Source organism: Gymnoscopelus microlampas, assembly GCF_963454915.1.
Source record: "Gymnoscopelus microlampas genome assembly, chromosome: 13".
In the NCBI taxonomy this organism is placed as follows: domain Eukaryota; kingdom Metazoa; phylum Chordata; class Actinopteri; order Myctophiformes; family Myctophidae; genus Gymnoscopelus; species Gymnoscopelus microlampas.
Genome location: NC_139950.1, coordinates 5,567,331 through 5,594,415, shown reverse-complemented (window position 1 = coordinate 5,594,415; position 27,085 = coordinate 5,567,331). Strand labels below are relative to the sequence as shown.

General features: G+C 43.1%; 1 protein-coding gene across 2 annotated transcripts in view; it reads right to left on the bottom strand.

The window, feature by feature from the left end:
* Nucleotides 1–27,085, bottom strand: part of LOC311058281 (uncharacterized protein) — a 253,276-nt gene that overhangs the window by 72,785 nt on the left and 153,406 nt on the right. For both annotated transcript variants that reach the window (XR_014602040.1, XM_084075681.1), the window contains one exon: nt 15,576–15,630. Coding sequence is in view for 1 of the 2 variants with exons in the window: in XM_084075681.1 (XP_083931807.1) it covers nt 15,576–15,630 (55 nt within the window). In the remaining variant the exon portion in view is untranslated. The remainder of the gene's footprint in view (nt 1–15,575; nt 15,631–27,085) is intronic.

The window sequence follows — 27,085 nt, the reverse complement described above, 5'->3', positions numbered from 1 at the left end:
AAACACAAACCCACTACAACACAACCTAACACACACACACACACACCAACAGTAAACAAACAGCTCGGCTCCGTTTCAGTTCTCACCAACAATCTGGGCGTGTCTTTCCCTCGTTGGCCACTAGGTTTTACTTTGGTAAAAATGGTAAGTGGTGCACGCCGGGTCAACAAATGAACCTGGCATTTGCCCACATAACATGCTATCTAAATGACATTTTAACCTTGCATAAACTGCAAGGTCGTCAAGGCCAGGTTCAGGTGCTATGGGCTGAGGTTAAGTCTGAAGAGTTGAGTCTTTAGATTACAGTGTAAGATTGGGAAGTGAGTCTGCAGTTCTAACGGCAATTAAATGTGGAGTTCGTTCCACAGTGTGGGAGGAGGAAGGGAGAAGAGTCTGGGACGTGCGGAGCGAAATACACACAAACCCACAACAACAGTAAACAGCTCAGCGCCGCGTCAGTTCTCAGCAACGACCTGGGTTTGTTTTTTCCCTCGTTTGGCGCATCGCGATGGGAGGTTTTTACTTTGGTTTTGTCACAGGCGGTCGGTCAGGTCTCTCTCTCTCTCTCTCTCTCTCTCTCTCTCTCTCTCTCTCTCTCTCTCCCCGCCACCCATCTCATCCCTACATGAACCCAAATAACTCGATCTAAGCCGACGTCCTCTGCCTGACTCGGGAGCCTGCGTTTCAATTTGTTTTTTACCGTCAGAGATCCGACTCCCCAATTTCCTCCGCGACTCCGCCAAGCGGAACCCTCCGGTCTGGAGGGAAACGGAACGGAGAGACAACTTTAAATGAGAAACCTATACCTCCTGTCCTCCACCAAATCTAAATGCATGGAGGCAACTTTTCCTGTTTCCTCTACTTGGGCAGTAGCTTCACTGACTTCCATGTTTAACCCATTAACCAATTGAGGCCTGAGGTTACGATTCTACAAAATGTCTTTTTTGAATAAACGTATGATTCTATATCAGTGGTTCTGAAACTTTTTTCATGTCAAGGACCCCAAAATGTATATGTATTTGGCCGCCGACCCCATATCAAAATGTGTTGTTCCAGGGACCCCCAAAAGCAAAGATTTGAGTTAAAAATGTTCACTTTAAAACAATATATTCAAAGATTTGCACACATTTTCACGCTTTTTCAAAAACAGCAGATTTACAAGCTCATAGCGCGGCACCGAGTGCCGCGCTATGAGCTTGTAGATCTGCTATTTTTGAATAGCTAGTTGAATAGCGAGTTCACACCAACTATAAATAAAATGACCATGGTGAACGATATAGTTATAGTTATCTTTATAGTTATAGTGCTTCTACGAATGTCATTCTCAAACGTTTTCGTGCCAAGGACCCCCAAATTGATATTTGGCCGCAGACCCCCCATTTGAAAATGTTTTGTGCCAGGGACCCCCAGCGGCGAAGATTTTTGTAAAAACAAAAATATTACTCAAACATCGCGACACACTGTAAGCTCGTAGATCGGCTATTTTCGGTACATAGCTAAGCATAAATCAGGCATGGCGACGCCATCCAGGCCTGCTGAAATAAAATGTCAGCTAAATCAACTGTAGATTTAGTTGACTGAAATTGTATATATAGTCGACTGAAACTAGACTGAAAGTAAAACATTTCAGATGACTAAGATGTGACTAAAACTAAATGGAATTTTGTTCAAAAGGCTATGGCTAAAACTAAATCAAAATGTGCTGTCAAAAGTAACACTGCCTTTCTCATACTGGGATAGAAAGAAAATATTAGTGTATGTGTATATATTTTACGTTTCTAGGAAGTGGCATCAAAAGGCATTAAACACTAAAGCACACAGTCCTCCACATCACTTATTATCCTCGCTGGCATAGAAACCTTGGATGTCCACCACCGTTACCTTTCATTAAATGTAAACAAAATTACCTACATTCTAATGGATTAAATGTGGTTATTATAAAAATCTTCCAAAGCAAGAAAGGGCATAACAGGCTGAAATAGGGAGATACGAGCTTCTGCCCGACAGCAAATATTTGATGGACTGAAGCGACTTTGATGTAAAACCTTCCAAAGCAAGAAAGGAAGTGTCAGAAGACAGCTTATACAGAGAGAGAGAGAGAGAGAGAGAGAGAGAGAGAGAGAGAGAGAGAGAGAGAGAGAGAGAGAGAGAGAGAGAGAGAGAGAGGAATAAAGTGAGGAATAAAGGCTTCAATATTGTACTTATAAAAAAGAAAAACATAGGAGTGAGTGGAGAAGGAGTGAAGCAGAAAGAACAGAGCACAGACGGAGAGAATGAAGAAGATGGCAGATAACTAGGCATTACTTTGCGACGGCACAGACACACAGAAACACAACGAGAGAGCATGCATGGAGAACGCAGAGATGAGGAGAGCGAGATGGAGTAAAAGACTGCTGCCTTCTCACCGCCCTGCCTGACACAGAGTAGGAGGGGGCAATAATGCCGCTCCGTTGGAGCACGGTGCAGCGTGACTGCAAAATAGCCAATAGGCTATTAATAATAAGCAATACATAGGTTTAAAGTGGTTCACGACTGATTTTGTGGTTAAATCGTAACTCGGTTCGCTGGGGACAACCATGGCAGCCCCCTCAAGCACCCCTGGGGGTTCCCAGACCCCACTTTGAGAACCATTGGTCTATGGCAAGGAGCACCACTGTTACTAAAGTTGTAATATACTGGTGACTCTAAATAACCACACTTGGGTGAACTTTCAAACATAGGTATTTACTGGTAGACTTCACAGGTTGAACTGCCACAGACAGCACACTTCAAAGGCCTTTAACAGGTGAAGGGGATATTGGTAATCAGCACAGGTGCAAATAATTGTCCTAGTCAGTAGCTGTTCTTTCACCTAAAGACACTCGATTACAAAAGCGAATATCATTTATTTTAGTTTTTTTCATGGTTTCATTTTATTGACAAAAGGCCAAAGGCTTTTTTTCCCCCCCATTGTGGTCCATTAAACATTCAAAACTCGTAACAACTGGACAAACAACAGTGCAACAAACAATACAAAATATGAAATATCAGAATAAACCGTTTTGGAACACTTCATGGTAATAACATGGGGATGCAAACACTCACTAGAGACATAGCAAAGCTGACCGAAGGAGTGGACAGTTTTCAACCCTATAGGCCCAGGGGAAGGCCAGCCAGGGGAAACATCTAGGCTAGCTAAGAACATTTTTGAATTTAGGTGGAGCGGGAGCCATGGTTTTAGATCAGTTTTTAACTTCACCCATTCAATCCGGTAACGCATCTGTCATTTTAGATTTCTTTGGCTAAAAATAGCAGATCTACAAGCATGCATAGATCTGCTCCACTGTGTTGTATTACATACAGACTCTTTTGCACTATGTTTATGGTGCTGTAGCAGGCTTATTACTTTTTTGTACTTTATACCTACAACTACTATTATTACTACTTAAGCTGCACAGGGAGGATGAACCGTTGCAACAGACAATGACTATCATTATGCAGATGAATAAATAATATTTAATTTGACATCACTATTAACATAGTTTGAATTAACTTTTAATTTGATCTCGCTGTTAACATGGCATCCTGGGGGAAATAGGGCTTAAATGCTTAAATGCATGTTTTTGTATTAATAATCTAAACGTTCAAAGTAACTAAAGCTGTCAAATAATTGGCAGTGGAGCAAAAAAAAAGTACAACATGTGCCTCTGAGATGCAGTGGAGTAGAAGAATAATGGAAAATACTCAAAGTAAAAGTAGGATCTGATATTTCAGCAGATAAATGCCAGACGAGTTCTACAGAGCAGCGGGAGGTAGTCTACGCGCTGGGAGATAAGTGGGAACAATATGACACTCTGTGCATTTAATCATCTGCTTTCTCTGCAGGTCTGCATTAACCCATTTAGACCGGGAACGCATCAGTGTCATTTTTGGGGGGATTTCTTTGGGCTATTCAAGAATAGCAGATCTACAAGCTCGTGGCGCGGCACCGAGTGCCGCGCCACGAGCTTGCAGATCTGCTATTTTTGAAAAATCGTGAACATTTTGTGCAAATCTTTGAATATATATGTTTTTTAAGGCAAACATTTGTAACTCAAATCTTTGCTTCTGGGGGATTCTACACATGTCTTCGAAATCCTAACAGTTTTTTTTTTAAACTTATGTTGCTATAATATCAGTGGTCCTCAAACTCTTTCCATGTCAAGGACCCCCAACATGATATTTATTTGGCTGCAGACCCCCATCTCAAAATATGTTGTTCTAGGGACCCCCCAGAAGCAAAGATTTGAGTAAAAATTGTTCGCTTTTGCACAAGATTTGCACACATTTTCAACATTTTTCAAAAATAGCAGATCTACAAGCTCATAGCGCGGCACTCGGTGCCGCGCTATGAGCTTGTAGATCTGCTATTTTTGAATAGCCCAAAGTATAAAATAATGGTTCAAGGGGTTACACAGATGCGTTCCCGGTCTTACTGAGTTAAGCAGCTCAGTTCCACATACATTTCAGTGGAAAGCGAAACGGAACCTCTTGCCGATACGTTTCCCATGCGAACGGCACGCCGCGAGTCCAATATACATTATTCAGTAAGTGAGTGGAGAGGTGTCACACTTAGTACCGGATCTACCCAGTCTTTCCTGACTCCCGGTAATAAAGAAAAAAGAAAAAGAAACAATGAATAAAATAAAAAAATTGGTGGCTCTCCTCGAGCTGCAAGTGCGAATCGTCTGCGTGCGTCTTTCTACACCCAGGAACCCGCTGTGAAGCTTCATCAATGAAAACGTTTACTGTTTAACCGTGTCATTATGGGCAAACACTGTGTATAAGATAATAGCGGAAAAAAACAACAGCAAACAACTGCAGACTCAGGATTCAGACTCCACCTCACCCCCTAGCACTCACCTATTCAGACTCCACCTATTTAGATATCATGTTATTTAGACAGATGCTAGGTTCATAGTTTACCTGGTATATCCTATAGTTTCTTTGAGGCCCGACATTGTTCTCTCTGCACTCTACTTAGGTGACTAATTACCTTGTTGTTTATTGACTAGAGTTCATGTTGACTCATGCATATTCTAATCTCACACTTCAAGATTCAAGTTTTGTTTGTCACCGACTTATACAGGTACAGGCAGCAACATGTAGTTGGGACTTGTCCCGCAGATTGTGATACATACTATAACTAAAACAAAAAAAAAGAAAATATACAAAAATATGCAGTGATAGGACTATACATTAATAATTAGGAACATGTCTTCGACAGGCATAACCTATAATTCGCATCGTTTCTGTGTGCATTCAATTCTGATCAGAACATCATTGTTCACCCAAATGTTCAAGTGACCATGTGCAGACGTGCAAAGCAGCAGGATCAATTAAATGTGCATGTGTCACGTACTGTATATATATATATATAGTATATACATAGCATGAGCAGCATTTTACGAACAAAAGAACGAGAGAGAACGAGGCATGAGCTCGGCCCTGGCCTCCCTAGGTTGGCAGAGGGAGTGTAAGTGTAGTGCCCAGGATTACATAGACAATTGGCACTAGGTGTAAAAAATGGGGTTACAAAACGAGTGATCAAGCATATAGATAAGACTTGTAAGTCACTCTGGATAAGAGCGGAAACACGAGTGTCTGCTGATTGCCTAAAACCACTAATTCCACATAAAAAAAGTGCAAAATTAGACCACTACTCTCAACACCAACCGAGACCTCGTTGGAATACGATGCCGTGTCCTTGTCCTAATGGGAGGTCAAAATAATGTGTAGCAATAACCTAGAGACCTCACACACACACACAAACACAGCAAATGGCGGTCTTGCCTAGCATGTGCGAGCCGCCTGCGCTACGCTACGCTAGCCTCTTCACAAGCAGCGTCCTGGAAAAGGTTCACAATGAAGCGAGCACGATGTGGAGAGAGAGAGAGACACCCAGAGAGAGACCGAGAGAGAGACAGAGAGACCCAGAGAGAGACCGAGAGAGAGACAGAGAGACCCAGAGAGAGACCGAGAGAGAGAGAGAGAAAGTGATGCAGCAACATGTCGAGACAGGGAGAGGTAGCCGGAGTGCAGAACGGATGAAGGGAAGCAGAAAAAGAGGAGTGTGTGTGAGGAGGGGGATTATGGTACTGAAAAGGAGAGAGAGAGAGAGAGAGAGAGAGAGAGAGAGAGAGAGAGAGAGAGAGAGGGGCATGACAGCCTATTCATTACAGGCATCTCAGACAGACAAAGCTACAGCACTTTCTCAGTCAATTATGACAAGAAGGGCTGTGTGTGTGTGTGTGTGTGTGTGTGTGTGTGTGTGTGTGTGTGTGTGTGTGTGTGTGTGTGTGTGTGTGTGTGTGTGTGTGTGCGTGTGTGTGTCAATGACAACAAGATGCTGATGGAACCCTGGAACGCTCGTTAAAACTTCACACACACACACACACACACACACACACACACACACACACACACACACACACACACACACACACACGCGCGCGCGCGCGCACACACACGCCTTTACACTCTGCAAATCATCGACACATCAAACAATTCACTGTGAAGAAGGGGAAATTTGTCTGTGTGTGTGTCTCTGTGTGTGTCTCTGTGTGTGTGTGCGTGTGTGTGTGCGTGTGTGTGTGTGTGTGCGTGCGTGCGTGCGTGCGTGCGTGCGTGCGTGCGTGCGTGCGTGCGTGCGTGCGTGTTTCCCCAAGTTCAGATCAGGACATGAAAGTTTAATGTTAAAGCTACAACCAGGGGCTTATTTCATTTTTTTAAATAATAATATGAGTATGTTAATACTCATAGTATTTGTTTTAACCACTCTGCATGGTAGAATAAAATATGTTAATATAACTAGTTCATCTGTATGGTAGAGTATGTTAACACATCGGGTGCCTATCACGGTCTGAACCGTGTTTTCACAGAGTAGCGCTTTTCAGTCTTTTTGTTTTTTTTTCGTTTTTCTCCACACGGGCGGGGCTAGAGCAGCTCTGGGAGTACCCATTGTGATCCTGAAAAGGAAGATAGATCACCGGAAACAAAAACATGGCTCCCATTCGCTTCCTGTCTATTTCCTTCTTTAAAACGCCTATATCTCCGAATCTGTTTCCGGTGTGGAAAACCGGTCATCCGTCCCCGTTGTAACTTGCGAGTGAAATGTTATCGATCCAGGCTGTAGCCAGGGTCATCGCTCAACATGAATGGATGCTTTTTTTTACGTGGATTTGCTCGTCGCGGAGTCTAAAGCTTTAAACAGCAAAGCGCAGTCAATGGGGAGAATGCTGGCACCCAACGTAAGTTGTTATGAAAAAATGATGCCGGTTCTCTAGAAGCTTGAAAGTGTCATTTTAGGCCAGAATAGGGAAAAACACGTTTTTTCACACGGTATAAAAAAACGAACGGAGAGCTTCAGTTCTATTTTCTTTAGTCTGGATGACGAACAGTTATCGTCGTCGTGTATATACCAACGATCTGAAGCCCGATCGGCGAGCGGCGAAAACGTCACATCCGGATATGGCGTTTGGACTGTTTGAGCCTGTTTGGGGGGGGGGGGGGGTCGAGCGAGTGATCGAGAGGTCGATCTTCTGCTCTCTGCTGGTCGATCTGTCGTGTGTGTTTAAAACCGCAGCCAGACAAACAATTTGAATGAAAAATGACAAAATAACAAAAAGAAAAAAAAAACACGAAAATGGCTGGCACTGGGGGAGTACTTTATGAAAATACTCTGGCAGTCAAAGAGTTAACATAACTAGTACATCTGTATGATAGATTATAATAGTTAACCCATTGAGACCTGAAGCCGATTCTACATGTCTCCTAAATCTCAACAGTTTTCTGAAAAACGTATGTTTCTATATCAGTGGTGCTCAATCTTTTTCATGTCAAGGACCCCCAAAATGATATGTATTTGGCCGCGGACCCCCATCAAAATGTGTTGTTCCAGGGACCCCCCAGAAGCAAAGATTTTAGTTACAAATGTTCGCTTTAAAAATATATATATTCAAAGATTTGCACACATTTTCACGAATTTTCAAAAATAGCAGATCTACAAGCTCGTAGCGCGGCACCTCGGTGCCGCGCTATGAGCTTGTATATCTGCTATTTTTGAATAGCCCAAAGTGTAAAATAATGCTTTTTAGCTCAAATCTAAAAATGACACAGTTCCAGGTTTTAATGGGTTATGGCAGAGTACGGTAACCACTTGAACCCAATCATCTATATTTCGGGGGGGGGGGGAACATTTGCCAAAACATCTCGGTCAACTAAAGGGAGAGATGATCCCTCATGCTGTCGGCACACACACGCACACAATCAAAGGCACAAAAACACAGACAGCGGTCGATAGCAGACACAATGCAATGACCTTGTTCCTCCACACAACTGAAGGACTCGTGTCATTGTTAGGAGGAGAAACTGTCTGCTGGCCTAGTTTGGATCCGACTTCACTCATTTATTCATGTGCATTCCTGTTATTCTCTGAACGACTCATTATAATTACATTCCTTCCGCAAAAACTTCGACGAGTCTGTATTCTGTGTTTGCATTTCGTTTAACCCTTTAAGGCCGGGAAGGGAACGCATGTGTCATTTTAAGATTTCTTTGGCTATTCAAAAATAGCAGATACACAAGCTCATAGCGCGGCACCGAGTGAAGCGCTATGAGCTTGTAGATTTGCTATTTTTAGAAAAATCTTGAAAATTTGTGCAAATCATTTTTAACTCAAATCTGTGCTTCTGGGGGTCCCTGGAACAAAATATTTTTAGATGGGAGGGGGTCCACGGACAAATACATATTATTTTGGGGGTCCTTGACATGAAAACAAGTTTGAAAACCATTGAAAATATAGCAACATAAGTAAAAAAAAAAAAAAAAAAAGTTAGGAAAAAAAAAAACTGTTAGGATTTAGAAGACATTTGTAAAATCCCCAGAAGCAAAGATTTGAGTTAAAAACTTTCGCTTTAAAAAAGTATATATATATATATATATATATATTCAAACTAAAGATTTGCACACATTTTCAGGATAAAAAACGAGCTTGTATATCTGCTATTTTTATAGAGCCAAATAAATCTTAAAATGACACAGATGCGTTCCCGGTCTTAAAGGGTTAACAAACATGTCCATCACTTGCAGTCTGTAACTTTGTAACTCTAGCTATCGTGCTGCCTCTGGGCCTGCGGGATCGACAAAGGTATCTAACTATACATCAGTTCAAGTCATTTATTGTCACATAATATAATATAATACAGCAGGTAGTGACCAATGTCCTCACAGCTTCTCCTCTCCTCAAATAGAGTGACCCTGTTTGTGTTCGAGTGTAGTGGTTTTCAACCTTTTTCATGCCAAGGACCCCCATATTGATATACATTTGGCCGCAGACCCCCCATCTGAAAAATGTTTTGTGCCAGGGACCCCTAGGAGAGAAGATTTGTGTTTGTGAGAGAAGCAAAATTCTACAAAATTATTCGAACACTTTCAAGATTTTTTGAAAATGTTCAAAAATAGCAGATCTACAAGCTCGCAGCGCGGCACGAAGTGACACGCTGTGAGCGTGTCGATCTGCCAACTTATAAAATATGGATTCTGCAATTCTGCACGAGATACCCCTGACATCTGACATGGGAGAGGCGGCTGTTCGTGGCTACAGTGGAGTCAGTGTACGGGGCAGAGACGTGGACTCGCACAGCACGGCAGGAAAAAAGGCCCTGGGTGGAGTCTACACCAGAATGCTTCTAATGGCACTAGATGTCACATGACCACATCAGAAATATGGACCTCTATGGGGACCTACCACGGGGTCACAGACCAGGTCAGAGAGGGAAGGATGAGGCTGGCAGGGCACCGTGTCTGGTGGCGAGCAAACCGACACTGTGGGAGCAAATGTTTGTCGACTAACTGCGCTCGAGTATATCGGCTATTTTCAGCATGCAACCAACCAAGTATAAATCAGTCACTACAACGCCATCAAGGCACCGCCAAAATACATGTGTCAACAAAATCAACAGTAGATTCAGACGACTAAAATCTTACGATAATTAGTCCACTAAAACTTTTCAGATGACTAAAATATGACCATATTACCATAACCATGCAAGACACTGAACCCCAACCTGCTCATCAGGAGTAGTTAGGGGGCTAGGTGTCTTGCTCAAGGGCACTTCAACACTAACCTGGGGGGGAGGGGAGCCCGGGGATCGAACCGGGAGCCTGGGCATTCTGGGTATGACTGACAGGAACATACAGGGACTGTACTCTAGAGCTTTGACATTATGTCAGTGTGACAATATGTATTATTTTATATAAGTGTTAGTACAATCCTGTCTGGATTCTTTTAGATGGAACGGTCATGTTTGTTTACCTTAAAAAAACCTTTAAAAAAAAAAAAGCATATAGCGAGAATGGATGACAAACGAACACACTGCCATTACTGCAGTGTGTGTGTGTGCGTGTGTGTGCGCGCGTGTGTGTAATGTAGCATGGGCAGTCCAGAGGCATAAAGAAGGGAGGGGGGAGGGGGTTTGCTCTCTGCAGATCCCCCCCATGTTGCCAGGTTGGTGGGGGAGGGGAGGGGGGGGGGGGGCAGGTTTGACCATAACTGCTCATGCTTGACTGGACCAAAATGACTCCCCAGTGACCTCATCTCTCCTCTCTCTCTCTCTCCAATGCCCCCGTTTTGTTCCATCTCTCTCTCTCTCTCTCCTCTGCTTGTCTCTGGGGGTCTCCCTGGTTCACATCCTGCACGAGCAGACAGACAGACAGACAGACAGACAGACAGACAGACAGCCAGACAGACAGGGTCCCTGGGGGCGACTGTGTTCACTTTGTGAATGCTTTTAGCTTGGCTCCGGTCCTTACATGAAACCGAGACAGACAGACAGACACACACACACACCCCTACACACACACACACACACACACACACACACACACACACACACACACACACACACACACACACACACACACACACACACACACACACACACACACACACACACACACAGTGTAGCCAGTGTTGCCAGATTCTGTGAGAAAAACAAGCAAACCGGGTCTAGGAAAACAAGCCCAAAATAAGCGACTATGAGCACTTTAACATATAAATCAGCTATTTGAAAATAGCAGATCTTACAAGCGCGATGCGACGCGTTGTGAGCTTGTAGATCGGCTATTTTCAAATAAAATCGTGCGGGGGAAATTATGATACGCAGATCTGGCAACCCCTGAGTGTAGCAGGAAGCAAAAATAGTCAAAAGGACAACTAGACAGGCAGGCTGACTGAAGGGTTGTGGATGTAAAGTGGTGGATTTGCTTTGCTTGTTGTGGATGTAACTGGATTAAAGTGATGGTAAACCCACAAGATTATGATACCACGGTCACACAACAACACACACACACACACACATGATCCATAGACAGACTGACAGAACCTTTTATCATCTCCCAAGGCATACACACACATGTCACAGCCTTCACACTCACATTTGCACATCCGTTATTCAGAACACCGCGCGCGCTCACACACACACACACACACACACACACACACACACACGCACACGCACACGCACACATGCGCACGCACGCACACACACACCCACCCCACTCTCCCCCCGCAGGCTTTCTTCACACAGCTTCAGCGCTTCAAAGGGAAACATCATTTTACATTCCTCCTCTGTTTCTACATTCTCTCCATCCACCCATCCATCCCTCCCTCAATCCCCATGACTTTTGTCTCCACCTCCCACACCTCCCTCCCTCTCTTTCTCTCGCATCCTCTCCCTTTCTCCATCCCTCCCTTTCTCTCTCCGTCTTCCTCTTTATCTCTCTCTCTCTCTCTCTCTCCCTCTCTCCGCCCCCTCCCACTCTCTCGACCTCATTTTCCTATCTTTGAAGAGCCATTAACCCTTTAAGACCCGGGAATGTATCCGTGTCATTTTTAGATTTCTTTGGCTATTCAATAATAGCAGATCTACAAGCTCGTAGCGCGGCACCGAGTGCCGCGCTACGAGCTTGCAGATCTGCTATTATTGAAAAAGCATGAACATTTGTGCAGATATTTGATTTTTTGGTTTTTTTATGCGAACATCTGTAACTCAAATCTTTGCTTCTGGGTGTCCCTAGAACTAAATATTTTTTTACAAATGTTCGCTTTAAAAATATATATATATTCCAAGATTTGCAAGCAGAAAAATCACGATTTTTCAAAAAATAGCAGATCTACAAGCTCATAGCGCGGCACTCGGTGCCGCGCTATGAGCTTGTAGATCTGCTGTTTTTGAATAGCCCCAAAGACATCTTAAAACGACACAGATGCGTTCCGGGTCTCAATGGATTAATGATCGGCTCTGCTTTTACAAGCAGGGCCTGTTATTGTATAATCAACACACATTAATTAGCTTGCACTCCTCTCATTACACAACAGTCTCTCTCTACCTCTCTCCCTGTGTGTGTGTGTGTGTGTGTGTGTGTGTGTGTGTGTGTGTGTGTGTGTGTGTCTCTCTCCCCTTCTCCGGTTCCCTGCTCTTCAGCCTTTCTTTATCCATTCCACTTATTCTCAATCCCTCCCACTTTGTCTCCGTCTCTCTCTCTCTCCTCCTGTGATGCGCTAAGCCCCGTCGTTTATACTTCGTCTTACGAAGGTGCCACGCGCCCCGGAAACAGCCCATCAACATCTACGAGAGACTCGGCTGTACGACGGAGCACACATTAACCCAGGGGTAGGCAATTGAGATAAGCCTAGGGCCAATATCACTCCCAGACATTCCATCGCGGGCCGGGCCTCCCCGCGAACATGCAAAATTTTTCGGGTCTAATTCGGGTCTAACTCGGTCTAATTCGGGTCTAATTTGGGTCTAATTCGGTTCTGTTTGACCAATATAAATCAACATTTTTTCCGGTTTAAATATCAGCACAGGCGATTTTTCTGGTGATTTTTTTTTTCTTCTTCATTTTCCTCTAATCTAGCTATAAAATGTTATAAATCCTTTAAAATGCATCGTGTTTATGAGTGCATGATTTCAAAAGTGGGTTCAGGTTCTATGAAATAAGTATTTATAATTATTTTAACATTAATTTTTAATACTTTTTTTATAACACTTTTCAGTAAATCATTCATACTGTATCTTTCTGTATTTGGATATAATAGATATCGGTCTGATACTGTATAAAAATAAAATCCCTCCCCCCCCAAAAAAAAAATCAAAAAATATTTTTCTAAAAAAAAAATTTTTTTTTTTTTTTTTTTTTTCAAAATTATCTCACGGGCCAGATATTATTTCTGGGGGGCCAATTTCGGCCCGCGGGCCGCCTATTGCCGACCCCTGCATTAACCTATTCAATACTGTGTCATTTTAGATTTTTAGCCATTATTTTTATACTTTTGGCTATTCAAAAATAACAGATCTACAAGCTCATAGCGTGGCAACAAGTACTGATTTTTAAATCGTGCATTATTTACCAAATCTTTGAATATATATATATACATTTTTTTTTAAAGCGAACATTTGTAACTAACATCTTTGCTTCTGGGGGATTCTACAAATGTCTTCTAAATCCTAACCTTTTTTTTTTTTGTTGAAAAAAACTTGTTGCTATGTACAGTATCAGTGGTTCTCAAACCTTTTCATGTCAAGGGACCACCCGAAATGTATTTGGCCGCGGACCCCCCATCTCAAAATGTTTAGCTCCAGGGACCCCCAACCAGAAGCAAAGATTTGAGTTACAAATGTTCACTTTAAAAATATATATATATATATTCAAAGTGCACAAAATTTCACGATTTTTCAAAAATAGCAGATCTACAAGCTCATAGCGCGGCACTCAGTGCCGCGCTATGAGCTTTTAGATCTGCTATTTTTGTCTTTGTCTATCTCTCTCTCTCTCTCTCTCTCTCTCACTCATAACAGTCCGTTTCCAGTGGTGTAAAGTAACTGAGTACATGTACTCAAGTACTGTACTTAAGTACAATTGAGGATTTTTTACTTTACTTGCGTATTTCCAATCTTCAATACTTTTACTTCTACTCCACTACATCTCAGAGGCAAATATTGTACTTTTACTCCACTACAATTAATTGAAAACGTTAGTTACTAATTACTTTGTACATTCTGATTATTATTAACAAAACAAACATTTTGAAAACTTGAAATGGGACATTTGAGTACTTTTACTTTAGTACTTTAAGTATATTTTGATACCGATACTTTTGTACTTTTACTCAAGTACATTTTGAATGCCAAACTTTTACTTGTAACAGAGTACTTCTACATTGCAGTATTACTTAAGTCAAACATTTGAGTACTTTTACCACCATACTGTATGTCCGTTTCTCCTTGCTGACTACAATGCAAGCTCCCGGTTGCTCTATTGTAAGTGTGTGGACACTCTGCAAACACGATAGCTATATTTCAAAGTGAAGTCAAGTAAGATAAGTGTTAAAGAGCTCTATATTACCATAGCAATCATTGCCAAAGAGTGTTTGTTCAGTGACAGGGGTCTCCCCGTCTCTCCAGCTTTTCAGGTGGGATACCAATTTCATCACATCAGGAGAGAGAACTTACACGGGATGGATGAAGAGGTGAAATTGGAAGTGATGAAACAACATGAGTAGACAAAATTGGAACTGTAACGCTGTATCATTGAAGCTGATAAATGGGTTCTCTGGAATAAAAAACACATTTGTATCCCACCTGGAAGCTGTATTTTCTGTTTATTTAAGAGCCGGAGAAAAAGGGAGACCCCCGTTACTGGACAAACACTCTAGCAGTGGTTCTCAACCAGTGGTCCGGGGACCACCAGTGGTCCTTGAGGGGGTTCCAGGGGGTCCCCAGACAAATGAATAGTTAGTAACCAAATTGACCCTTGTGTGTCTTACGGGTCCATTTGGTTCCATTTGTACACTCTCAGAGTTAAATTAACACTGATGATGATACTACTGTGTAGAAATGGTTGAGTCCCTGGCATATCTTTTCAAATGGGGGTCCCTGGGCTAATATTATGTGTCAATTTGGGGGTCCTTGACGCAAAAAAGGTTGAAAACCAGTGCTCTATAGCACTGATTAAGTACAGTACTTGAGTACACATACTTAGTTACTTTACACCACTGTCAGTGATGACAAATGGGGATCTGTGGAATAACGCGGTACAAACTGGGAGTCTGTTAGATAAAAATAAAAAAAGCTAGAGAATCAATCTTTTAATGCAACAACATCACAGGAGACGGCGATTAAAACGCCATTTGCTCTTTGCAAACACGACCCAGCTCTCCGTTAAGCTGGTGATGAAGGTCTAGGGCAGGGAGGGGGGGTGACAGGGGGGATTTAGAAGCCTAAAAGGTGGAAGAGGGTCTGCTGGGCTTGTATGTCTGCTAAACCATGATGATCACTGCCTGGAGGGAGAGGCCTGTGGACACCAGAGCGTCATGGGACGAACCCACGTCCATTAACACCTCTATGATGTGTATCTGTGTGATGTGGGTTTACTTCATCTACTGAAGACACACACACAAAGGGCTCTGGCCTGAGGGGCGTACGTGTGCGTGTGTGCGTGTGTGTGTGTGTGTGCGTGCGTGCGTGTGTGGAGATGAGGAGTTGCTGGCTTACGTTTTGATGGCTTCCTGGAAGGCAGGCTTACGATGGGATTTTTTTCCCACACACCCTGCAACACAAACACACATTTTTAATTAAGTATTTATGCTCCCAATAACGCAAGCCCCACAGAGGACGCACGCGCGCACACACGCACACGCACACACACACACACACACACACACACACACACACACACACACACACACACACACACTTCAAGGTCACCATGGCATCTAATCTGATTTGACTACACAGCAGCAATACATATATATTTTAAGCACAAACAAGTGAGTGTCTCTGTCAGTGTACATGTAGTGTAGCTGTGTTCTCCTCCAGATATGGTGGCTATACGAATGACAGTCTTTTTACGAGAACATTTCTCACGAGAGTGAAGTTTAACCCATTGAGACCTGAAGCCGATTCTACATGTCTCCTAAATCTCAACAGTTTTCTGAAAAACGTATGTTTCTATATCAGTGGTGCTAAATCTGTTTCATGTCAAGGACCCCCAAAATTATATGTATTTGGCCGCGGACCCCCATCAAAATATTTTGTTCCAGGGACCCCCAGAAGCAACGATTTGAGTTAAAAATGTTCGCTTTAAAAATACATATTCAAAGATTTGCACACTTTTTCACAATTTTTCAAAAATAGCAGATCTACAAGCTCATAGCGCGGCACTCGGTGCCGCGCTATGAGCTTGTAGATCTGCTATTTTTGAATAGCCCAAAGTGTAAAATAATGCTTTCTTAGCTCAAATCTAAAAATGACACAGTTCCAGGTCTTAATGGGTTAATGAAGCAACGTTTCGGTCTCGAGCAATATTACACGAGAGGGCGTGCTCTACCGTGGATTATTGGCGCGACAGTGACGCGGAACAGGAACGAGGCGGAGCAGAGTTCCGCAAAAGCATCACTGAAGTGCTAATAATCACGATAAAGCCACCCCTCGAGTGTTTTATCAAAATAAAACACCAAAATGGATTCATATTGAGGGGTATTTCGCTCTCAAAATAACAACCTTTCAGCGAGTTGTTATCTCCGTTATACTGGAAGTACATGGGGGTCTGAGTCCCTGTTTACCAAGACAGTCCAGACCCCAAACATGTTTAGTAATATGGAATTACGAAAAAAAGTGAGAACTACTGATTCGGAAGGCATTTGTAGGATCGGCCCTCAGGTCTAAAAGAGTTAAAATCTTGAGCGTTCGCGGCCCACCCATTCGAACACTTAACTCATTCAGTGCCCAGCTTATTTATGGAATTTTGGCTCTGAGTGCCACAGCTAAAATTCATTGTAAAAAAAAAGTGCTTAGGAGCCGAGATACAGCCTTTATAAGTTAGAAGTTAAACAAAGAGTGAAATCTTCAAATCATCATATCTGTCACTGGATGAGTTAACACAACAACCTCAGGTTGTCTCACATCATCAACCGCATCACCAGGGTTATGATCCAAGATTGGATTTGGTCACAGACCTAACTAAATATTCTGTGAAAAGGTAAGAAAATCGCAAAATCGCTGGCAGTCTGGCCTTTTTGGCCTATTTAGTGAATGGCAGTGAATGAGTTAACAACAAATGAAAATGGATGACAAAATTGGTTTAAAAAAATAAAACAAACAAAACTAATCCCATGTCTCTCTCTTGCACTCTCTCTCTCCCTCTCTATTATTGAGGAGGTTTGCATAAGCTGCCACGTGTACACGATGCATTCATAATAAAACAAAGGAGCCATCATGGTTTGGAGGGCTCAGCGCTGCATTGTGTGTGTGTTGTGTTTGTGTGTGCTGAATAAGAGATGCCGGCTCTGTGTCTTCAGTGATCAAAGGCTCTAAATGAGTCACTTTGTCATGTCTGCTCCGCACGGCACTGATGACGGCTGAGACCCCCACCGCCCGCACACACACACACACACACACGATGAGCGTTGTGTCATTAAACGCGAGTCTCTCAGAGTGTGACACAGCACGCAGTGTGTCCCTCTCAGTAATGACGGTGTTAGCACGTAGGGAAATGTTTGACCGTCATCTCCGTCAGTGTGCGTTATGCGACTACATCACACCACTGATTAACACACTATTCTCAGAGAGAGAGAGAGAGAGAGAGAGAGAGAGAGAGAGAGAGAGACAGACAGACAGACAGACAGAGAGAGAGAAGGCCTCCAAGTACATCAAGGACAACATTTAAAGTTCGAATTTATTCCGATTTTAACTCATTCAGTGCCAAGTAAATACAAAATAATTGTCTAAAGGCATCGCGACCTCCCGTTCGCTTGTTATGCGCCGTTGAAAATAGCATGCCTCGCCAAACATACATAGTAAAACACAGCAGCAGAGATACGTGTTATTTCCCAAATAATTTAACCAGGAAGTGAATGGAGCAGGAAATCTTTGGACCACGTTATCTCCTGGTTCTGTGTGATAAAAAATTCAAAAACACGCCAAACACATCATTGGCACTGAACGAGTTAATACTACTTATTAGTTGGACTGGTGAGGGTAGCTCTTGCCCAGCCTTGGACCAGGGGGCAGTATATGGCATGCATGACAGGGGTTGCTGCGCCCCCCCTCTCCCCAACCCTCTGTGTCATTTTTCAGAGCAGCTGTCCCGTTTTCGACTCAGTGCCGTCGTCACCGCGCGACCCCTGGAACTATATCATCATTTATCCACATCCCTCCATATACTCCTACTCCACTCTATCTCTCCTCCTCTCTCTCTCTCCCCGCGTTGTTCTCTCCTCTAAATGACCTCCCTCTCCTCTGCCAACACTCAGCACCCTCCTTCAGCATCTGTTTCTAACAACGCACCACCATCAACGCGACGCAACAGCACTCCACAGTGACTAAAGACATTGTCATTATGATTCCATGATTAACCCACATTGGGTGCTAAAACCGTATATATACGTTTTTTGAAAAAATATATATATATATTTTTTTTTTCCCCTCCATAGCAACAGGAGATATCATTTTTCGAAGATTTAGACTTGAATCCACTTCCTGGTTAACTTATGACTTCAAAAGCCTGTATCTCTGCTCCTGTGTACTTTTTTTTTTTTACAATGTTAATTTGACTATTTTCAACTGGCTGTAACTATGGAACGGATTACCGAATGTTTTTAATTCCCCCCCCCCCCCCCAATTGTACGAGACCTCTATCTGCGTAATGAGGGGATCACCGTGAGGACGGTGATCACTGAAAATATTTTGTGACTACTTGAAAAAGGTTCAAAAATGGTTAAAAATCCAGGCACTCAACGTACATTTTTTTAATAAACCTCTGGCACCTCAAGTGTTAAGACCTGGAACGCATCTGTGTCACTTTAGATTTCTTTGGCTATTCAAAAATAGCAGATCTACAAGCTCATAGCGCGGCACTCGGTGCCGCGCTATGAGCTTGTAGATCTGCTATATTTGAAAAATCTTGAAAATCTTGTTTTTAGATTTTTTTTCTTCAAAAAACTGTTAGGATTTAGAAAACATTTTTAAGAATTGCCTCAGGTCTTAAAGGGTTAAAATATGGAAATGCTCTGTGCGTGTCTGGATGTCGCCTTCAGTACATCAGGCTGCGAAAAAAAAAAAAAACATGCCAACTAGGCCACAAATATTATTACATAATCGCCTAATCAAAATTATTTGAGATAATCACAATTCGTTTTTTTTTTTGCATAATCGTCATAATCATTGTATGTATGTTGTTTGTTTACTGTTGAGTGAACTAATTCACTCTTTGACTGCCAATGGCGAGATTTCTGGCTGTGGCAGCGGCTTAGCAAACAATGTTTTATTAATATCTGGCAGTCAAAGAGTTAAGCTAATCATCTGGGGACCCCACCAAAATCATTTGAGGACCCCCCTGGGGTTCCCGGACCCACAGTTTGAGGACCACTGAAGTAGAGGAAGGAGGACATGTACGCGAGAAGCTATTGTGAGAGACTCTGGACTCCAAAGTGGAAGGTGTGGCCGAAACAATGGGAGATAAACCAGAGAGGCGTTTCCGACCCGTCTTTGATCTCCACTGTAGTCAATGGATGATGATGATGATGACAATGCCATCTGTACCTAAAATACACATTTTCTGAAGGACTGTTAACAATGGTAGAGGAAGTGTTTGCCCGGACATCCTCTGTCTACAGAGGAAGCACACAGACATCATCTCTTTGCCCCCAAGACGCTGAAGAAGGTTGTCGGGTGGTTGCCGAAGGATGGATGGCTTCCAACATTGATTCATACATAAATAAGGAAAGCTGGGTTAGCCCCTTAGACAGAGAGAGAGAGACAGAGACAGAGACAGAGAGAGACAGAGACAGAGACAGAGACAGAGACAGAGAGAGACAGAGAGAGAGACAGAGACAGAGACAGAGACAGAGAGAGACAGAGACAGAGAGAGAGAGAGAGAGAGAGAGAGAGAGAGAGAGAGATACCATGTTGCTGTCTGATTATATAGCTCATCCTCTTCACAGCTTTCCAAAAACACAAACATCTACCACTAGCTTACATGTCAGACGATGTGTGTGCCGACAAATTCGTCAAAAGCGGGTTGCCTAATCCAATGTGTGTCCAACCTCTGTGTGTGCGTGTGTGTGTGCATGTGTGTGTGTGTGTGTGTGTGTGTGTGTGTGTGTGTGTGTGTGTGTGTGTGTGTGTGTGTGTGTGTGTGTGTGCGTGCGTGTGCGTGCGTGTGCGTGTGTGTGCGTGTGCGTGTGTGTGCGTGCGCGCGTTGTTTTGGATGTATTTATGTTGGTTTTGCATTTGATTTCATACTGTACGTACATTTGTTTTACAAAAGAGGGGCCAAATACATATCATGTTTTTCCCCCCTTAATTACAGTACATTTAATATTTCTACACATCATCTTATGTTAAAATTGGCTTTAACCCATTAAGACTTGTAACTGTCTCATTTTCAGATTTGAGCTAAAAAGCATTAGTTTACACTTTGGGCTATTCAAAAATAGCAGATCTACAAGCTCATAGCACGGCACCGAGTGCCGCGCTATGAGCTTGTAGATCTGCTATTTTTGAAAAATCGTGAAAATGTGAGAAAAACTTTGAATATATATATTTTTAAAGCGAACATTTTTAACTCAAATCTTTGCTTCTGGGGGTCCCTGGAACAAAATATTTTGATGGGGTCCGCGGCCAAATACATATAATTGTGGGGGTCCTTGACATGAAAAAGATTTAGCACCACTGATATAGAAACATACGATTTTCAGAAAAGAAATTTAGGAGACATGTAGAATCGGCTTCAGGTCTCAATGGGTTAAGGGAGGATAAGGCGCACGGACCACGGCGTCACGCTCATGTCACCATGATTCAGCCATAACCATAAGGACTTTTTTTTTTAAAAACACACTACACAGAAGACGCCTCGTGCAAAGACGATTAAGTCAAGTACGTCACGTTCCGTCACACGACGACGGCATCGCGCGCTAAAAATAGCAAAGATCTGCTAGCTTCGTAGACGTGCTATTTTTGACACGCGGCGGCAGCAGCAGCGTCGAGTGACCGAGCGTGAATTTGCCGTCGTCTGCCGAGTGGAGCCTTCATTTAGCCCATTAAGACCGGGAACGCATCTGTGTCATTTTTAGATTTATTTGGCTATTCAAAAAATAGCAGATCTACAAGCTCGTAGCGCGGCACTAGCTTGTAGATCTGCTATTTTTTGAAGATTCGTGAAAATGTGTGCAACTCTTTGTATATTTTTTTAAGCGAACATTTGTGACTCAATTCTTTGCTTCTGGGGGGGTCCCTGGAACAACATATTTTGAGATGGGGGTCCGCGGCCAAACACATGTCATTGTGGGGGTCCTTTGACGTGAAAAGGTTTGAGAACCACTGATTATAGTAACATTATTTAGAAGACATTTGAATTATCTGCCTCAGGCCTTAATGGGTTAAAGAAACACCCCGCCTCCACAGTACAACGTGTTATTGGCATCAATGTTGCATGAATGAACAATAACACCGTGACGCACTGACACACACACACACACACACACAGCCAACACAACGGCTAATAAACAACACTAACTGAACAGCTCACTACTTATATTTGATTACACACACACACACACACACACACTCACACACAAACGTTTGTATTACTATACTTGTGAGGACGTCGCCATTTCAGGATGGTAACCTTATGAGTGACGTTAGAAATTAAAGTAAAACAATTGCAGATCTACAAGTTCACCCTTGCATGCATCACAGCTTTATCCGTTACTTATTTTAACAGACGGCTGGATCTCTGTATTTTCTGACTTGCTTTGTACCACACGCGTCTCTCTCTCTCACACGCACACGCACACACACACACACACACACACACTTTTATATTTCCCCTCCTCTCTTGTTGGTGTTTTGCTCTCCTAAGGCCTCTTTATTTTTCTTAATTTCTCTCTCTCTCGCTCATCTCATTTTTAATCACATTTAGAGCTCCATAAAGTTATGGAACCCACTCAATAAAACACTGGAGTGGCTACAGTATGCCAGCTTACAGTACGGTGAGACACTTCTGGTTGGTTATTACATATCTATGTACTGTATTCCATAGTGAACCTCGTATGCATGGATTAAGACCTGAGGCCCATTCTACAAATGAATGCCTTCTATCAGTATTTCGAAAAATAAATCGTGCCATCGTACCCCCAAAATGATATGTATTTGGCCGCGGACCCCCATCTGAAAATGTTTTGTGCCAGGGACCCCCCAGAGGAGAGGATTTGTGTTAAAAAACAGCCACATTTTTTCAAAAATGTTCAAACACTTTCAAGATTTTGCAAACATCTTAATAGCAGATGTACAAGCTCACAGCACGGCTGTGAGCTTGTAGATCTGCTATTTTTCAGAGTTTTTTTAAAACCTTAAGTTGTTCATTGGTTCAATATTTATAAAACCCCAAAACATACTTGAACCACTTTCTACATTTTAAAACTTAGTGAAAACAACAGATCTATAAGCTCACAATGTGTCGCACTGTGGCACGCCGTGAGCTTGCACATCTGCTATTTTTTGCTGCGACACTCGTGTAGGATGAACTAGGGCAGTGGTTCTCAAACTTTTTCATGCCAAGGACCCCCAAAATGACATGTATTTGGCCGTGGACCGCCATCTAAAAATATGTTGTTCCAGGGACCACCGGAAGCAAAGATTTGAGTTACAAATGTTCACTTAAAAATATATATTCAAAGGTTTCCACACATTTTCACGATTTTTCAAAAATAGCAGATCTACAAGCTCATAGCGCGGCACTCGGTGCCGCGCTATGAGCTTGTAGATCTGCTATTTTTGAATAGCCAAAGTATAAAAGGTTAGGATTACTGTGATGCTATATTAACACATTTTGCTGGGGACCCCCTGGAACCCCCCCAAGGACCCCTGGGGGTCCCCGAACACCACTTTGAGAACCAAATAACTCGGGCATTCAATTTACAAACACCAGTCCACTGCTTATGCCTGTTTGTTTTTAGATATGTGCGTCGTTTATGAATTAGCATGTGCGCTAGCTTTAGATTTAGATGGGTAATTACGTCTTTTGTTTATTATGTGTTTAATAAGCGGAGCACTTTGCAGGGTAATTACTGTCTTTAATATTGAATGTTGCTATCCTCATTATTGTACAAATAAACTAGACCGAATGAAATACAAGTCTACATTTTCATCTTCTCATATTCCGTCTGTTTATGTAACTCTGTCTGTCCATCTGTTGACTGTATTTGCTCATGATTTTGTAGTATAAACAGTGTTGGTGTGCGTGTGCGTGTGTGCGTGCGTGCGTGCGTGCGTGCGTGTGCGTGCGTGCGTGCGTGCGTGTGCTTGTATTGCTACACTTGTGAGGGCCAAATGTTCACTCAAGTATAGTAGACTTTAAGTAGACATTATGAGGAACATTTTTCCTGGTTGGCACAAGAGAAATGGTTGTTTTGTGGTAAAAAAGAAAGAAAAAAAGAGAGAGACAATATACAAGCTCAAAGCATGTCGCGCTGCGCCACGTTATGTGCCTGAAAACGGCCGTTTTCAGGTTAAGGGTTAAGGTTAAAAATGCCCCCCCCAAAAAAAGGAATAAATGGCATTTGTGAAACCGGAATTCTAAAATGTCAATGTCCTTCACAAGTTTAGTGCACACAAGGGCCAGTGCCTTCTGTGCACCTAGCGTTTGCCAGTGTAAATTGGCCCTAACCGTGTGTGTGTGTGTGTGTGTGTGTGTGTGTGTGTGTGTGTGTGTGTGTGTGTGTGTGTGCACGCGTGCGCGCACACAAACACACATCCTCTAGGCTGTGTTCAGCCCCAGCGGTAACTCCTCACAGGCGTACCTTAAGTTCAACCGGGCGTTTTTAATGAAATGCATGATTTAGCTCCACGGCCACGACAATTACAAATGACCGACGCTGCGCTGGCTTGTGTGTGCGTGCGTGCGTGTGTGTGTGTGCGTGTGTGCGTGCGTGCGGAGTGGTGCATGTTTCCTTATTGGCTCCGAGGGGGAACGACGGCTACCTTATTTCCCTGCCTTTATCCATCTCTTCAGCAGCCAGTCCTAATGACGCTTGCGCGCTCTCACACACACACACACACACACACACACGCAGCTGGAATGGCTTTTGAACAGGGAGGCATGGCTGCACTTCTTCCAGCAGCCCCCATCAAGGAGGGAAGTGCTTCTGTTTAAGGGCCCCGCTATCTCAACCCTGCAATCCTCAATGGCACCTCATTACTGCCTGATACACACCGCTACGTGCATGGTATACACACACACACACACACACACACACACACACACACACACACACACACACACACACACACACACACACACACACACACACACACACACACACACACACACACACACACACACACACACACACACACACACACACACACACACACACACACACACACACACACACACACACACACACACACGATCATTCTGCATTTACTAATCAGGAAAGGCATGGTCTTCACATAAACAGATAAGCATGGTGACACATAGACACACACACTATAATAATTGACATCCCATTAAACAAATCCAATTGGCGCTGTAAGAGTCCACATAGCTTCTATCTTGACTTCCTGGCCCATTACGCTTGATTTATACTTGATCGCGCTCCGGAGTGGCGTGGCCGGGGGAAATTCGCTGATCTACAAGCCCACAACGTGGGCTTGTAGATCAGCGAATTTTCCCGGCCACGCCACCTGCGCACAACTAAGCATAAATCATGCTTTATTAGCAATTAGAGCCATCGCCTCATTCACTTACAGTAGCACTCTCTCTCTCTCTCTCTCTCTCTCTCTCTCTCTCTCATCTTCGTGGCGCGCAAACAGATGAGAGCCAATCATGTCGAAGGTAAACAGCGGCGGTGTTTACCATACTGGAACCGTCCAGGTCCCAATTAGAGCTGTCAGTCCATCGGTTAGTGCCTCTCATTACAGAAGCGATCCGATTCGCTTAAATAAAAAAATATATAAAAAAAACAATCCGACGCAACCCACGCCTCGGCCACTCGCCGGCAATTACGGCAAGGCGAGCTCCGGTTAATGTGAGAGCGGGCGGCCGGAATGTGGGTTCCATAACGAGTCTGTGAAATGTTGTTTTGTCTTGTTTTTTTTTTGGGCTATTGCTGTCTAGATTATAATATAAAATGCAATGCATTATGGGTAGGTGTCTGGTTTCCTTGACCTCTGTCTCATCACGCCACCCAGCCTCCCTCTCTCTCTCTCTCTCTCTCTCTCTCTCTCCATCTCTCTCTCCATCTCCTTCGTTTCCTGGCCGAGCGAGGTTTGATCAAAGCGTGCTGACATTTCGATGATAGCAGTTTGGGTCTGCATAATCAATCTGAAATTCCGTAACCTCTCTCTCTCTGTATAGTAAAGATCATAGCCGTGGGTTCTCAAACATTTTCATGTCAAGGACCCCCTGAATAATCAATGGCCTATATACATATTAGGCCGTAGACAGAAAGGCAGAACAAATGTCCGAAAAAAAGCCGACACACACATCCAGGAGTCGGAGAAACCTCTGAGGTAGGCCGTGTGACATGTCCTATGCAGATGAGATGAGAGGCTTTAACACACACACACATAAATCAATAAAATAGTCAAACTACGACCATTCTTCAATACAAAGTCACGATATACACACTTAAAAAAAACAGTTTTAATCCATTAAGACCGGGAACGTGTCTGTGTCATTTTTAGATTCCTTTGGCTGTTAAAAAAAAAAAAAAAAAGATCTACAAGCTCATGGCGCGGCACTCGGTGCCATCATTTTTAACACGAAACATTTTTTATTCAAATCTTTGCTTCGGCCGATTCTACAAATGTCTGCTAAATCCTAACAGTTTTTTGAAAAAACGTATGTAGTATGTTATACAAATACATTACGTGTGGTTCACAAACCTTTTCATGTCAAGGACCCCCAAAATGACATGTATTTGGCCGCGGAACCCCATCTCAAAATATTTTGTTCCAGATCTACAAGCTACGAGCTCGTAGATCTGCTATTTTCGAATAGCCACAGAAATCTAAAAATGACACGGATGTGTTCCCGGTCTTAACCCATTAAGACCTGGAACTGTCTCATTTTTAGATTTGAGCTAAAAAGCATTATTTTACACTTTGGGCTATTCAAAAATAGCAGATATACAAGCTCATAGCGCGGCACCGAGTGCCGCGCTACGAGCTTGTAGATCTGCTATTTTTGAAAATTCGTGAAAATGTCTGCAAATCTTTGAATATATATTTTTTTAAAGCGAACATTTTTAACTAAAATCTTTGCTTCTGGCGGTCCCTGGAACAAAATATTTTGATGGGGGTCTGCGGCCAAATACATATCATTTTGGGGGTCCTTGACGTGAAAAAGATTGAGCACCACTGATATAGAAACATACGTTTTTCAGAATACTGTTGGGATTTAGGAGACATGTAGAATCGGCTTCAGGTCTCAATGGGTTAATGGGTTAACATCGACTCAAACAAGAAAACTGATCATCAATCCTGACATCAGTTGAAACTAGGACACAGTGTGACACTGTGACGTGTGCAGTTTAAGTGCGTCTACCATTGGCATCTCAACCTCGTGCAGAGTGTATATAAACAGAGATCTGGCAGTAGTAGTAGTGTGTTGGTGGGGTTCATTAGCCCGGGGGGTCAGGTGGTCTTCCGTACCGCGGTCAGCAGAGACGAGAGGAGAGGAGAGCGCCCGGGCATTGATGAAGAGATCCAGAAGGACGATGTGGCATTAAATTAACTCTAATTAGATGGAAATGGATGACTCAGGGTGCATATTTTCTCCCCAGTCCCAGGCTCGCCATTTATCTTGTATGTGACAGCTTAACGTGCGCGCGCGCGTGTGTGTGTGTGCGTGCGTTGTTAACTGTGGATCTCCTTGACAACTAAATTGCTCACACAGAAAGCGTCGAGTCAGCAGAATAAAACATGGGGGGGAAATAAAGAAAGACGTTGTTTGCGTCGCCACCTTTTACAGCTCTGCTCGCGACGGACTTCGCGCGGCA